This window comes from Empidonax traillii, unplaced genomic scaffold (genome assembly GCF_003031625.1).
Source record: "Empidonax traillii isolate 1590-97213 ecotype Southwest subspecies unplaced genomic scaffold, ASM303162v1 scaffold391:size1093220, whole genome shotgun sequence".
NCBI lineage: Eukaryota > Metazoa > Chordata > Aves > Passeriformes > Tyrannidae > Empidonax > Empidonax traillii.
In genome coordinates this window covers 508,166-520,448 of record NW_020955584.1, presented here as the reverse complement: position 1 = coordinate 520,448, position 12,283 = coordinate 508,166, and the positions used below count along the sequence as shown (strand labels likewise).

At 35.3% G+C, this 12,283-nt stretch overlaps 1 protein-coding gene across 3 annotated transcripts in view; it reads left to right on the top strand.

The window, feature by feature from the left end:
• BICRAL (BRD4 interacting chromatin remodeling complex associated protein like) overlaps window positions 1–7,969 on the top strand; it is a 33,963-nt gene extending 25,994 nt beyond the window's left edge. For all 3 annotated transcript variants that reach the window (XM_027893500.1, XM_027893499.1, XM_027893501.1), the window contains exons 6-12: window positions 1,234–1,333; window positions 2,561–2,658; window positions 3,597–3,658; window positions 3,774–3,919; window positions 4,070–4,164; window positions 5,435–5,537; window positions 6,317–7,969. In XM_027893500.1, coding sequence (XP_027749301.1) covers window positions 1,234–1,333; window positions 2,561–2,658; window positions 3,597–3,658; window positions 3,774–3,919; window positions 4,070–4,164; window positions 5,435–5,537; window positions 6,317–7,119 — 1,407 coding nt within the window. In that variant the 3' untranslated portion in view covers window positions 7,120–7,969. The remainder of the gene's footprint in view (window positions 1–1,233; window positions 1,334–2,560; window positions 2,659–3,596; window positions 3,659–3,773; window positions 3,920–4,069; window positions 4,165–5,434; window positions 5,538–6,316) is intronic.
• Window positions 7,970–12,283: the final 4,314 nt, after the last annotated feature.

Here is a 12,283-nt window from a genome sequence, read left to right as displayed (position 1 = left end):
TTGATTAATTCAAAAGATTTTTTTCTGTGATTTGTAGTAATATTTTCAGAAGTGCTTAGCATTGATCTATTTCTGCTCCTGTTTAAAAGGTGGGTACTGTAAGGTTATACAGCTATGAGTTCTCCTGAAAACCTTAGCACAGGCTACATGTAGAGGCTCAGGTATATTCTTAGCACTTAAAAGTCTTTTGACCTTTTGACTTTTAGGGTGAGAAGTGGACTTTTTTTTTTCCAGTAGATACAGCTGCAGTATATATTCAACTCAAATTTGTATGTTTTCATAAGAGAGCTTCCAAACTGTCAAAAGTTTAAAAAAAAAAAAAGGTTCTAAAGTCAGCTGCCAGTATTTAACTCAATGACTTCTCTCACGATTAGCAATGAGTTATTCCACCTCTGTCCTTTTTTTTGATTTTGTTTGTTTTTTCTTGGTCATTTAAAAATACTGATAACTGTCTCAGAGTGCACTTGCATTAATTATTTTACTTCTTTTTCTTTTTCCGAAGGTCTGATAGGTTTTTTTTAAACAAAACCAAAATTTGCAATGAAATAATGTCTTAGAAAATAATATGTATTTAAAAAACAGGGACAAACATGTTGTAGAACCACATTTGTAGTCTTTGCCAAAACTACTAGTGCAGGTTGTTACATTTTGTAATTTGAGTAATTTGAGGCCTGTCTGACTTTCTTTTCATGTGTCTACATCTTCCTGTTTGTAGGTTATGTGCTGGGTTAGTGAGTTTCAGAAGTTATAAAAGCATAATATTTCTTATTGCTAAAGAGTTCATTTTGTTTTTGTGTTGAAATTTCAGAGCTGAAAATGGGAACCACAGAGAACAAATGCCACTGTTTCCCAGAATCTTTTTAGTTTGTTTGTACTTCCATTCTAAACATTGTACTGTATGATAAACCATGCATCATTTTGTTGTAAAAGCAACTTTATCATCTTGCAGTTTTGAGACTCTTGTAATGGTAAATCAAAGGTCTTGTAAAATTTAACTGGTATATATTTGTATTGTTAGTGCAATTTCTATTCCTCTTTGATTTACTTTATAAAATTCTTAACCTTGGAGAAATTGAGATGTCTGAAATTTCACCACTGATGAGTTTGAGGTTAAAACAGTATACACAGAGATGAATTTTAGATGCCTTTTCCATCTGTTTCTTAAAACTGCCCGTAAATATTTCACTGTGATTTTTAAAATCATTTTTAATTTATTTTATGTTTGTGGCGCAGAAAAAGGCTGTGAACCAGACATCACCAGTTTCTGCATCGAAGACACAGGATAATTTGAGACAACCTCAGCTAACAAGTCTTCTGAGCAACACACTATCAGGTCAACTAAGGTCTTTTTAACATAATTCTCTTAATTTTCTCCAGCAAGAGGGATTCGTTCTTCAGTGTGTCAGACTTACACTGATGGATCATGCTGATAGGGTCATAAATGTTGTTGGAATTCAATTTTTAGAAGAATGCAAGCTATTTTTTTCAGTATTAAATGTGTGCTTTGATTTTTTCCCTAACAATGGTACTTCATTTTCTAGAGTGAAAAGTTGAATCTCCACAATTAGCAATTATTTCTCCCCTCTATAAAATCCAAAATTGTACCTTCTTTCATTTTTCTTTGTTTTTTTCCAGCTTACAAAAGTAGAAATAAGTAATTTTCCAAATACAGACATTTGCTAAAATTCTATGAAGCTTCGAGGATCTGTGTTGTCATGACTGCAGAGGGAAGAAAAATAATAATTAGAAGGTTTTGTGCAGGCTGTCACCACTCACTTTGTTTCTTAATGTGCCACTTTCAGATGGAATAGTTAATGCGTTGTCCATGGCAAAATACTGGGCTTTTCAAGGAGCACCATGCTACTAAAAGAACAATACCAGTATATTCAAATCAAATAGAAAAATTCATTACTCTCTGCACACACTTTACTCGTTTGAATAAGGTCTTATACTCTACCTTGCTTTTTTTCTCTTCCCTGTGTACTGTTATAAGCTGCCCAGCAGTTCTTTACAATTAGCACAGTGTGTTGGATGTTTTTTTTTGGGAAAAACCCAATAAATTCTTATTTGTTGTTATTGTAACATAGCATGACTGATAAGATGCTGTTTGAGTTATGGAGAAAGGTAGTTGGACGAAGTCTGCCTATTTAAAAAATATAGGGGGAAAAATATGCTTGCTGTTTAAATACTTTCAGGAGCTCTAGAAAAATGTGGTTTATATGCTTGAGGGAGGCTTAGTATTGAAAATGGTGATAAAATTTACCGTATAATTTTCAGTAAATTGTTGGGACACTAAACTTAGGATACTTGAATTTCTTCTTACCTTTCAGCACTATGGTGGGGGGTGATTTATATCTGAGGATTTTTGTAGTTTGCAGCACAAAATATCAGTCCTGTTTCATTTGTGTGAGCTGGTTTCTCCACAGGTTAGTTGCACTAGTGCTTTTAAGCATGTAAGACATATCCTTCCTAAAAACTCAAGTAAAATTATCGGGATAGGTACATGAAATTATTCTCTTCTTGCTTAGGATGACAGAATCTTTTTAACGTTTTATTATAGGACAGGACTCTGGAGGAAAAATCATACAGCAATCTCTAGGAACAGCACAGCCACAAGAAAAAGTGATAGGATCAGCATCAGTTCAACAGAGTATACAGGTAGAAAATACTTTTATTTATATGTTTCCCTGTCTGTCCTGGTCTCAGTTGGGATAGAGTTAATTTTCTTCTTAGTAGTGGGTACAGTGCTGTGTTTTGGATTTAGGATGAGAATAATGTTGATAACACACCGATGTTTTAGTTGTTGAGCAGTGCTTACTCAGTAAGTCAAGGACTTTTCAGTGTCCCATGTGGTGCCAGTGAGGAGGTACACAAGAAGCTAGGAGGGTGCAGAGCCAGGACAACTGACCCAAACTGGCCAAATAGATATTCTACGCTGGAGAACGTCATGTTCAGTATAAAAATGGGGGAATTGGCTGTGAGCAGTTGATCACTGCTTGGGGATGGGATGGACATCCATCAGAGAGTGCTGAGCAATTGTATTGTGCATCACTTTTTTCTCCTGGGTTTAATTCCCCTCTCTTTCTCTTTTTCATTACAATTTTATAGTAATTACTATTTTACTTTGTTTCCATTATTAAACTGTTCTTCTCAACCCACAAGGTTTACTTTTTTCTAACTCTCCTCCCCACTAGGGTAGGGAGTGAGCAAACAAGCTAGGAATCCTTGCAAGGGGTTTTTTTGGAGTATATGATTATCGTCTTCTGAGAAATGCAGAGACTGTTTGTGAGAGCAAATTTATTTGGATAAGGTTTTAGTTGTACCTTTCCTTCTTTTCACCTGCTAAATTTGGTAATCTCTTTCCTAGTAAAGCGTGGAATTCCACTACAGTGGAATTTGCCTACAAACAGCATTTCAGACCTTTGATTTATGTGACTTCCCGATTTTGTTGACATAGTGTCCTGTTAAAAGAGGAGATAGTTGAAAGTGTTTAGAGTTATGTGGTGTCTATAGTTAGTATTGGTGGCAGAAACAAATCCTGATAGACTTTGCAAAGGAGGGGAAATATTATAATTTGTCTTTTATTTTGAACTTAGGTGGATGGTCATTTAGTTGGACAGAAAAGGCCTGCTGCTAAGCAGTTAACTAAAGGAGCTTTGTAAGTCATTCTTCCTTTGTAATTTTATTGCAGAAACCTAATTTTTTTAGTTTTTGTCAATGTAAAAACTTCTGTGTGGTACTTGTTAATTATGTATCATTAATTTTTGTTGCAGTATTCTACAACAGTTACAGAAGGATCAAGTACATGCTGTGACACCAGATAAAACTCGGTTCAGATCATTAAATGATGCAGTGCAAAGACTCCTTTCATACCATGTGTGCCAGGGATCACTGCCAACAGAGGAAGACTTAAGAAAAGGTAACTTCCCTTTTAAAAATTGGCAGTAAGTTTCTAATCAGTGTATTGAGAAGATTCTCAATGTAAGTCAGACCAAAAAGAAAAGGAATATTTTAAAATTTGTGCAGTTTACTGAAGAGCAGTGTTTGAAAGTATACTTTGTCTTTCTAGTGGACAGTGAATTTGAATCCGTAGCCACACAGCTTCTGAAGAGGACACAGGCTATGCTGAACAAATACAGATGTTTGCTTATAGAAGATGCAATGGTAAGGTGCATTTTTCAGTATATGCACACATCTTAAAGTCGGTGCAATGAATTGAGTTTGTATTTCACATACTGCCTAAGCAAGGGTGCTGTTAACTGGTACGTTCCATAGGCATCGAAGGCACATGAGCTTCTGCTCTCTGCTTCTACTTTGCTCTTGCACTGCACAGACAGTGGTCGTCAGGAAAGTGATTTCTGTGTATTTTTATTGCTGTTGGAGTGTGAAATAATGTTGAAAATGTCCATTTAGAGGCCTCCAACCATGTTTTAATTGGAGCCAAATCGTATTCCAATTTAGGAAACCATTGTTTGTCCTTAGAAGCTAGATGGAATCTCATATTGTCATCAGAAATGCTTCTGATTTAAGTACTTTCACAATCCCAGGTATGAGGTAAAATAAAATGGACAAAGTTACTGTAAGAATGTATTTTACAAGGATCAGGAAATGTCATTGTGGCCTCAGAGATGCTGGTTTTCAAGCCTAGAAAAGTTTTGAGTTTAATAGACATTTATATCACTCTGCTTTATAATCAGGCATACAGACTATAGGTGTTAGAATAAATACGGTTTTGGAATCTTATCAGTTCCGCTAAAAAAGATCCTCATCATCAAATACTTGTAAGTATTTGCAGATGCAAAGAGGGGAAGGAGTTTGGAATTTGTTCTCTTAGCATCTGGTATGTTGTATGGCAAATACTGTTCAGTAATTTTGAAGGGGTTGTTTCACATATCATTCAGGTTTGGAACTCGTTGCCTGTGTTGTGACTTAGTGCAGTGAGCTTTCTTCCATGATGGATGGATCCAACTGGCTTGAAGGCACTGTCAGCAAAATGAAATCCAGCACCAACTAGTTATAAGGTTGGAAGAGAAGTGTAGGAAAGATGATAGGGTGGTCCCATTGTAAGATTTTTGCTGGTTGTCTCTTGTCCCTCTATGAGAGAAAGATACTGTATGATGTAAAAATATTGTGGTATACAGTAGTAAATGTACTCAGTCCTGAAAAAGTGCAATTTTTATGATTGGAATAGTAATTTCCTGTTTTAAAATCTTTACCAAATAAAATTTGCCATAAAATGTGAGTAATATTTTATGATTAAGTTTCAGTAGTGTTTGTGTCAGAGTCAAGATTGTTAAATTGTGAGTATTCATCACAAATATCTGATGAAAGAAATTTCTCTTTCTCTGAAGAGCAACTAAGCTATAAATGTTTTGATTTGGTAGCAACATACAAGTCACTACAGAGATTTTTTTTTTTTTTCCTGTTCCTGCAGCGGATAAATCCCTCTGCAGAAATGGTTATGATTGATAGGATGTTTAACCAGGAAGAAAGGGCATCTCTGACCCGGGATAAGCGTCTTGCACTTGTGGATCCTGGTAAGCAATGCTTAACTTCTAAATTAAGTGCGGAGCGTTTAAAAATAGTAGTGGCCACAGTGGGACACTGATTGCTGTGGATTCCAGTATTAAAAATACTGAATAAGCAGTTGCAAGATGACTTTTCATAACTCCAAAATTCAATGATCTAGAGACAGGTTGAAACAGTCGTTTTTGGAAAAAAGAATACCTGTTTGGCAGAGAAATATTTCTGAGTTTCTTTTGACAATAGTCATTACTTCTGCATGGTGTCAGTTCTAGCAGGGAAGAATCTGTGAGTTTCTTGCTGCCAGAAAGAACACCATTATATGGAGCATGGCTGCTCTTGTTCATCATAATGAAGTGTTGGTTTTGGAGTGTCACAACCACTTAAATGGCAGCCTTTTTAAATCAGAATGTTTTCAAACATAGCACCTAGAAACACATTATTTGTGTAAGATAGCAGCTACTATTTGTTTAAAGGTTCTGCATATTTTAAAAGACATTCACAGGATGTATTGTAGGAAGTATTAGTCTTCCAGAGACCATGTTTGCATATTGAGAATTCTGGGAAGAGCCCTTAATCTGGTTTTACAGTGCACATACGTGCATAGTGTGCTGATCACTTTAGTGATAATCTCTTGCACTGTATGCAGCAGAACACTTAAGCATATGAACATCTCCCGAAGACCCAGATCTGTGGGCTGTGGATGTTATTTTAATACTCAGAAGCTATATTGGAGTGTCAGTTATTTTTATGTTTAGGCAATTTTAGTAAAACATTGCTACTTAATTTTCAGATGGTTATCAGGCCGATTTTTGTTGTGCTGCCAAACAACTTGAGAAAACAGCTGAAGAAGCACAGTCCAGCAAAAGCGACCATCAGTCTAGCAAAACATTACCTTCTCGAAGTCAGAGTACCAAAATCCAAGCGAGAGACCGACCAAAATCCAGCTCAGCAGAGTCCACAAATCACAGTAAACTTCCTCTAGTGCCTAACAACATTCTGACACCACAAGAAGGAAAAGCTTCTACTAAAAAATCGGAGAGCCTCACTAAAGCTTTAAAGTTTGAAAAAGCTAATTGTTCTTCTGAGAGCCAATACGTGGCCCTTTCTGAAGAAAGGATGACTGGGAAAGGTCTTGCCAAGTCCACTGAGAATTCTTCGAGTTCTGAAGACTTGTCAAAAGCTGTGTCAAGAGGCAGTCTTGGGACACAGAATAAGATATCAAGGAACACAGTTCAATCTTTCTCAAAGGTAACATGTAATAATTCTCTTCAAGACAAAACTCTGAGGAGCTCTCCAAAGAATGAGGTTTTGCATCCTGATAACAGGAAAGGCTCTGGTGAACCCCAGCAAGACTTACTGCTCAGTAAGAGTTTAGAAACTACATTTAAAAACATCTTGGAACTTAAAAAAGCTGGGAGACAGCCACAAAATGAGGCAGCAAGTAGCGGCTCCGTTGAATTAGAATTTCCCAATTTTTCACCTATTGCTTCACAAGAGAACTGCCTGGAAAAATTTATTCCAGACCACAGTGAAAGTGTTGTAGAAACTGACTCTATTTTAGAAGCAGCTGTAAATAGTATCTTAGAGTGTTAATAGTTACAGTACCATGGACAAGTTATGTTTCTCTTAGCAGAAGCAAATGTGAATGACACCACAAGTACAGCCTGACATGCATTTAAGGTTAACCTTTCTAAACTAGATTCTGTTCTGTGTTTGAGAGCAATACTCATTGTGGTTACAGTGAGATATCCAAGTAAAGTTAATCCTTGTTAGAATGCAGTCTGTTAGGGCCTTACTGTTTCAAGTATTATTATGATAGTGCTTTTAATTGAGCAGTGCTGCAACGTAACAAGGTTGCAGGTTGTTAGGCCCTATATAATACGGTAATATACTGACAATCACAGTAATTTGAAAGGATATATTTATTAAGAAAATGTTTTTAAAGAGTGATGGAAGCAACAATTCTCCCCTACCTTCTCTTCCACAAATCATCAAATTTTTAGTTTTTCTGGAAAACCCACTGTACCTCTATTCAGAAGTGATTATTTGCTTTGTTGATGAATCTGTATGCTAGGATTCTTGAGTTGGAAGGAAATCATCAGTGTGTTTACAAGCTTCATAATTTAAACTTTTAAGTGCTTTTCTATTGCTTTCTGAGCAGAAACTAGTACTTGATGATATATTTGTAGTGGGTAACTTTAGTCTGTGGGATGATATTATATGATCTTAGTCACAGTGGCATGATATGAAGTAATAAATGCTTGACTAAGGAAGGTAGAATGGAAGCCAGTAAAAGGCAAAGTGTACAGGATGAGGCCATGATAGAGCCATGAATTTATATATATAATACATATATATGTTAACTCTTGAGGAAAAGATTTTGCATTTTATAGTTGGATGTAGTCAGCCTTGAGTCTTTCTGAAGTGGTATAAATGTCTTTTTTTTGTTTGTTTGGTTTTTTTTTTTTTTTTTGTTTTGTTTTTTTAATTTGTTGTTTGTTTTTTTTAGACCAAGTGTCAAAAGCACTTTTATTTGAAAACTGTATTTGTAGCTTATATTTTAAGAGGATGTTAGCCTTACTCTGATTAAATTTAAAGGCCAGTGTTTATTTTTGATTTTTTTGCTGTTTTGCTGTCAGAGAATGTTAAATCATCCACCGTAGCAGTCATGATTATCAAGATATGTACAGACCAAAGTTGATCAGCAATCCCGTTGTTTAAACATATCAAAAAATGTGTAATTATTAATTCATATTGTAAAGCCAAGTGAAACCATTGCATGGTTTGTATCTGGCTTGCTGTCATGTTATTAAGATAGAATCTTAATATTTTATTTATTTATTTTAATCTATGACCTTTTTCTTTTTTTTTTTTTTTTTTTTTTTTGCTGCCCATGCTGCTTTGTCCTAGTTTACTTTGGTCATGAGTGCTTTTATGCACATAAGCGCGCTGACGTTCGTCACGTGCGTGTAGTACATATGTCTGCTCAGGAGGATATAGCTTTTGTGGGTTTTAAGTTATGCTCATGTTCTTCCCCAGAACTTCTCCACAATTTCTTAGAAAAATTACCAACCGTTTTTCAGACTTGCTGATTATGACTTTCATGAGATAGGGGCTCATTGTGACAAGCTGTGGTTGTCAGTCAGATTGCCAGGAGAGAAAACAAAAGCTTTTGCTGTCGTGTAGTTCAGTCCATCTGAATAGCACAGAAGAAAGCAGAATTAGATCCTTGTGATAGCAGAAGATTACAGTGCAACTCAGTATTGAGCTACAGTCCACTGTCTGACCGCTAAAGGAAACCAAATCTAGAAAGCAATGTGAGAAAGATGAACTTCCTTAAAATCTATTTCCCCTTCAACATGAATGGAAATACTGGTTTTTGTATGTTACTAATTGCCATTTAAAAGAATTGTGCCAATTTTAAAGTACATGTTTGTAAAAACCCAACATTCCCAAGTGTTGTATAACATATTCAATATAATAAGAAGTATTGCCAGTTTTAAATTTTTAGTTGGGTGTCCATAGAATAGACTCTCAGGCAGTTAGTTGTTTTCTTATTGGCAAAACTGACAATATAGTCTTCACTTATTGCCTTTTTTGATTTAATATATATGCTCATGGCTGTGTATCCTGATGCATATTTTATTTTATCATTTTGGAAATTTAACCATTCTTAACTATCTTGGAAGGAGAGCAGTAAAGTTTCACAGCTGTATGTTAACCAGTTAAATTTTTCTTTTATAGAGAAGAAAAAGAAGTGAAGTTGCACATTCATTAGTCCCCTTGCTTTTTGTACCAGCTCAAAATGGATATGGGGTTTCCAGCCTCTCTACAGCAAATACATAACTGAAGTATCAGGCTATGTGTCTTCTGATGGATCTCATAGGAGGATGGGAAATGGCATATAAAAAATGACAAATTACAAAAAGTAATCGTGGTTGATTTGGTCAGACACATTTCCCTGAACTGCTTATGAGAGGAACCCGTTGAACAGTCCTAGCAAGATTGATCTTAGTTTGTTGATGTTCTGTTGTTCACTCCTTTGAATTCAATTCTAAAGGAATTCTGGTACGTGGTGAAGCAGTAATTGAAAGAATTGTATTTTTGTGGTGCTTAAAAAAAGTTTATTAATCATATGGGCTCAAGTCCAGCAAAGTATTGTGAATGTGCATGACTTTAAACATGTTTTCATTATTTTGCTGGATCAGCATTGTGATTTCAATGTTATTTAATACTGCCTAATATTAAAACAAATTTTAAACTGGCAATTAAGAAAACTATGTTCATTTTGAAGATTTTAGTATAATTTATCTGTTAGAGTAGGGAGGCCTTACAGACTGACTTCACTTAAAGAGGATGTGTCACTTATTGTCAGTGTGGTATGGACTTTATTTGCTTAAATACCTTCATTTGTAAAGTATGTCTCACTTGAAATTGCTTTGTATACATTTTGTAAAAATATTTATAAAATGTTTTGTAAAAAAAAAAAAGTATAACAAATTGCAGTTTATTTTGTTATGTTGGATAAATACTGTTAAAAGACACAAGTCAGTAAATATATTGTTAATCCATGGATAGGAAATGTTTAGTTGGAGATTACAAATTGAAACAACCATTGCAATACAGCCAAAGATTTGGGAAAAAATGTCTATCTGTGATTGTCTTGATTTAACCAAGTTGAGTATTTACATGACCAAAAGAGAATTGTTCTCAGTTTTAAGTAACATGATCGCAAAATATTCTTATTCCTCTGCTTTTTATAATGCAAATTATAAAATACTTAATAGGCCCACTTTCCATACTCCTTATGCATCTTTCTGAACGTACACCATTAGGATTTGTTTCTCGTAGCCTTGTGACTACATGCAGTAATGTTAATCTTCAAATTACAAGAGAACCAGTGGTCCTGCCTTGTTAGAACTCTTGCCGTGGTGAGGTTGTTGAGCAGTGTGTTTGCACGAGGCGGACACATCATTTTCCTGATACCTCGGGGAGACAGAAGAAAAGAGTGGGCTTGTGTTAGTCCCTGCAGTCAGCCACTGCATCCACGCTGCAGGGCTCAGATCGAGTATATTGTATTTCATTGTATTTCATTATAGATACTTGTGTTGCACTGTTGCCAGTTCCTTCCTCTTATCTGTGAGAAGATGCTACAATTGCAGGTGATACAATGAATCTTCCTACTTTTTTTTTTTTTTTTTTTTTTTTTTTTTTTTTTTTTTTTTTTTTTTTTTTTTTTTTTTTTTTTTTTTTTTTTTTTTTAAGAGCGGTGATGAACCTTTCTTACTGTGGTTGAATTTTTCAGAAAGCATGCTGAGGTTCTGATCTAGTAACGCTGTTATGCCTGGAACTTCAGCACTTTATTTTTGGATGCTGTGGAAACAAAACATTGGTGAAGTGCACTGCCTCTCAACCTGAAGTAGGGCCTGTAGTGTTGAAAGGTAGAAATCTTCATGGTTAGTATTTGTTATGTTGTCAATGAGACAAAATAAACGTGCCTTTTGAATACTTCCCACATGGTTTCAGACACTAACAAAATTAATAAAATCACTTGTGTATTATTTTAATTCCTATTTGGGTTAGGCTGGCTAAGCATCTTAGTTTTGTTGTGGGGTTTTTTGTTTGTTTTTGTTTTTGTTTTTTTTTTTTCTTTTTGTCATATCCCTGTAGAATTACCAGGAAGACTTTTTGTGTTGGTAAACATTTTATGTGTAGTTTACTGTGCAGCTGTCTCCACTTTAGAACATTTTTTTTGTTACAGGAACTTGGTGTATTTTTTTTAATTGCTTTTCAGTAACATTTTTATGGCGGGATTTGTTATGTTTCTTCCAACTTTCATGGCAGAATTTCTGAAGATTTGGGTATATGTGTTTATTTGAGGAACTCAGAACACCTTTCATTTTGAGGATCTGAACAAAGAAAAAAAAAAGTCAGATTAGGCTGGCAAATAAGTAATTTTAAACCTTAGAGAAATCCTTTTTTTCTTCAGGAAGTGTTTCCTGTATAACTATTTGAATTTTTCCTTTAAAATTATACACTCTTTTTCTTGGCATTTTCACAACAATGCATGTGTTAGACAGCTTCAAGAAATGCAAGAAGTCCTCATGACAACCTGAGGGATCAGCTGTCTGGTTAAAGAAAGTCATTGCTGAAAATAAGTTCCAGTGAAGAGCTGATGAGCAGTAGAGCTGCTGCACAGATGCAATGCACTGTGTGTATTTATTTGTCTGTGTGTGATGCTAGTCTTGCAGCTGGTCATTAAACTGGAAATGGAAAAAATATATACATAATAACAAGTTGCAATAGGTAAACACTGAACAAGCTTGCAGGAGCTTCTTGTACTAGGGAAGAAAACCATCAAAGGACATAAAATGTTCAGCTAAACCAATATTTTTGTTGTAAAAGCAGAAACCTCTAAAGTTGCCCTGATGTTTGCTGAGTGTAAAACCCTATTTTCTTTTTTTTTTTTTCCTAGACTTTTTATCATACTGTTAGTGGGGAAAATGTTTTACAAATGGAGGAACAGGCTAAATCAGAATTTAAGGCTCTTCTGTATTATTTATGTATAAGGTGGGGGTCAGCCTCTTCTCCCAGGCAACTAGTGACAGGAGAAGAGGACATGGCCTCAAGCTGCACCAGGAAAGGTTCAAGCTGGACAGTAAGAGGAAGTTCTTCACAGAAAGGGTTATTAAACACTAGAGCAGGCTGTCCAGGAAGTGGAGTCACTGTCACTGGAAACCTGCTGTGGTTCATTTCA